General features: G+C 45.8%; 1 protein-coding gene across 1 annotated transcript in view; it reads right to left on the bottom strand.

The window, feature by feature from the left end:
• Nucleotides 1–6: 6 nt before the first annotated feature.
• PPP1R16B (protein phosphatase 1 regulatory subunit 16B) overlaps nt 7–3,331 on the bottom strand; it is a 79,858-nt gene continuing 76,533 nt past the window's right edge. Inside the window, exons 8-10 of the mRNA XM_019509780.1 lie at nt 2,560–2,689; nt 1,777–1,945; nt 7–904 (exon numbers count right to left, since the gene is read on the bottom strand). Coding sequence (XP_019365325.1) covers nt 386–904; nt 1,777–1,945; nt 2,560–2,689 — 818 coding nt within the window. The 3' untranslated portion in view covers nt 7–385. The remainder of the gene's footprint in view (nt 905–1,776; nt 1,946–2,559; nt 2,690–3,331) is intronic.

Raw genomic sequence — 3,331 nt, 5'->3', positions numbered from 1 at the left:
GAGGTAAAAGTCAGGACCAATCTGCCACATTCAGGAAGCTTGCTGGCTCTCAGCAGGAGACTTGAAAATAAGGATTTGAAAATCATATCATTTCTTCCATCAAAAGTATTGTCCCTCTCGATAAGCAAAAGGCAGGGTAGTTCTTTTTACATGCACATGGTAAACTATTCCATTTATCCCCTGTGGGCCTCATTCTACCTGCCTTCCCCCTTTGACTGTAATGGAAGTTACTGGCAAGGTAAAGTACTATTCAAAAGGCTGGAAGAGACTGGCAGAGTCAGGTCTTCTGTAACTACACTGAGTTCTCCCCGTGCCAGGGTGGAAAGTAATAGATTCAGCCAGCCTACCCACTTTTTGTCTCCACTGGTTTGAGAAGTGGATGAGATTAAGAAATCCTACAGCATCCATGGACTTTCTCTTCCATTTCCTCCATGGGAGCTTTGAATTTCAAGAGGGGTGGATCACCACTGGACACTGTGTAATAAACAGAAGTCCCACTGGAGCTGTAAGGAGAAGTCCTGGATCCAATCAGGTGTGATTTGGTCTCACCCCCATTCTCTACTATCCCTCCTGCACTACTGCCAAAGTGGGTGCTGATGAAGGGGTGGTTGAGCAAGTTAGCTGCAGCCCGCTGCCGCTTCAGTTCAGAGAGCGTTTGATGGCTGTGCTCCTTGTAGGCATCCCAGATCTGCTGAGAGTCAGGGAGGCCTGGACTACCATAGGGCAGTACTTGGCTTGTGTTACTGTCTGGAGATGTGTGCATTTTCCAAATGTCCCCATTGGAGAAGTACTGGTAAGTGCTGGCAGATGCCCTGAGTCCGTTCTGAAGGGGGCTTTCAGAGTCACATTGTGTGCTTTTGTTTGCTAACTCAGGAAGGAGGGTGGACTTCTCCAGCACCAAATTCTGTAATGAGAAAACATTTATTAGAAACAGGAGTAGCTCTCTCTCCAGGATAGCAGAGTCTGCATCTTTTGCAACCTCCTCAGGCAGGATGATTCCTTTTAACCAAATCCTGAAGGCAAACAGCAACTCTGGTAAAAGGTTGACGTCACTCCATTCCCACCCACTATCCCCTTTGAAGTCCACGTTAGATGAAATCAAAGTCCACTTGAGCCAGTTACATCTTAACATGGAGGAAAAAAGTCAGACACTTGTTTTCCTTTAAAACCTAGGTCATTATATGCAAAGATTGCATTATAAACATGCCCACAGCCGAATTAAATAAATACACACAACAAGGGAAGGTATGATAAAGGTTCTCCTAGAAACACAAAGTCTGCTCCTCTCAAACCAATGTATAATACCAATGATTATTACCTATTGAATGTAGACAAAACATACATTTAGTAGTAGAAAATTATTTTTTTGCAAATGCCTGACCCTCTAGTCCTTGAACGTCACTGGCAGCACTCCTAATCTATACCAGTATAACTGCAATCAGAATCTTGCCCTTTGAGACTTAGGTTCCTATACATCACCTTAGTGCTGAAGATCACTCAATAACATGCCATATCTACATAGCCAGGGTTTGAACTATGGGGGAGCTCGGGGGGGCTGAGCTCCCCCCATAAGAGACAAGAGCTCCCCCGGCCTACCTCGTGTCTCAGGTGGTGGTAGCCAGAAGGAGCTGCCGCTGCCACCACAACCCCCTCCCCCCCACAAGAGTTGGGATGTAATTCAATCCCTGCACATAGCTCCCTTGACAACTCTGCTGGGAGACTTTTGCTATGACTTCTCTGATGCAACTTCATGTAGTGAAGCTTGGGGTCCCTTACTGGATCCGTGTTCTCTTGGTCAGATCGAGTCTCCCCAATTTCTCCATAGTGGCCTGAACTTCTCTGCTCTTCTGCTGCCCCCATTTGCTGCCAGACAATGGCTTCTTTCTCACATTCCTTCCTGTAAAGGTTTGTTCGGTCTGAAAGACTTGCTCTCCTCACCACCTTCCTGAAAGACAAGTATAAGAACGAGCAGAAGTGTTAGCAAGATGAGCAGCTGAATCTTCCACCACGGTTTCTCTTACATGGTCTTTGCACTTTACATTTTCCAACAGAGCATCGAAAAGTGCAAGACAAACGTGCAGTAACCTTTTCAAAGAAAACATTCTTAGTAGACTTTGTGTTCATTTACAAGTAGTACGAGAGTGTCTTGGCTCTGCTTTGTGTTAACCATTACTATAAATCTACCTCTTCCCACACCTTCATTAAAGCTGAAGTGAGTGCATATCATGAAGCACCAACTGATAATGGCAAAAGTATATATTAAAGGGTGGTGAACCTCCGTTACTTGATACCTCAATTCCCCATGTTATGGTCCAGACTAATACGGTCTTGCTTTTCCAGATACTGCACTGCCCGGTGGTGAAAGAAACTCCATTTCAACAAAGAAAAAGCTTCCTGACTTAACAGGGCCAGCTTCTGCCACTTGAAGAACCCACTAAAACGTTAGAGCTGAAAACCTGGTCTCATGTGTACTAAGTTTAAAGCATTCTGTTTTCAGCAACGGTACTTTTAAATCTGGACTGTGGTAAGCTTGGTGAAGAAAAAAAGTTTCATACGCACCCGCGACTTCCAGTGCTGGAGGTCCTCCTACTCAAGGAGGACTTGTGCCTCAGCTGGGATTTCATGATCACATCATGCTTGTGTTTCAGTTCCAGCAGCAAGACTTTAAACTCCTCTTCTTCACACAGGTCTAAGACACACACAAACCAAGCTGTGAACTGGGATGTTCTATAGTAGTACAGTCAGCTACAATGGCATGAGCAGATTAAAGGGAGCATATATGATAACCCGAGACCTTTGAAATGTCAGGTCAGCTGGATACCATAATTTATAGCAGATTGTATTACCTGTGACTCATAGATTTCACAGACATGAGGGCTGGAAGGAACCTCGGAAGATCATTGAGTCCAACCCCCTGCCCCAGGGGCAGGAAGTCAGCAGGGGTCACAGGATCCCAGCAAGATAAACATCCAATTGTCTCTTGAAGGCGTTCAAAGTAGGTGCTTGAACCACCTCCGATGGCAGGCTGTTCCAGACCTTGGGGGCTTAGACAGTAAATAAATTCTTCCCCATGCCCAGCCTGAAATGGCCTTGCAGGAGTTTATAACCATTCAACCTTGTCATCCCTTGAGGTGCTCTGGTGAACAAACATTCCCCCAGATCCTGGTGAACACCCCTGATAAACTTATAGGTGGCCATCAGATCACCCCTGAGCCTGTGTTTTTCCAGGCTGAAGAGTCCCATAGCTCTCAGCCTGTCGTCGTAAGGTCTGTTTTCCTGACCTCTGATCATGCACGTGGCTCTCCTCTGGACTCTCTCAAGCTTCTCCACA

The sequence above is a fragment of the Gavialis gangeticus genome, unplaced genomic scaffold, assembly GCF_001723915.1.
Source record: "Gavialis gangeticus isolate Ggan-Ray unplaced genomic scaffold, GavGan_comp1, whole genome shotgun sequence".
Lineage (NCBI taxonomy): Eukaryota > Metazoa > Chordata > Crocodylia > Gavialidae > Gavialis > Gavialis gangeticus.
The sequence above is the reverse complement of the archived record's forward strand: the minus strand, read 5'-3'. Positions and strand labels throughout refer to the sequence as shown.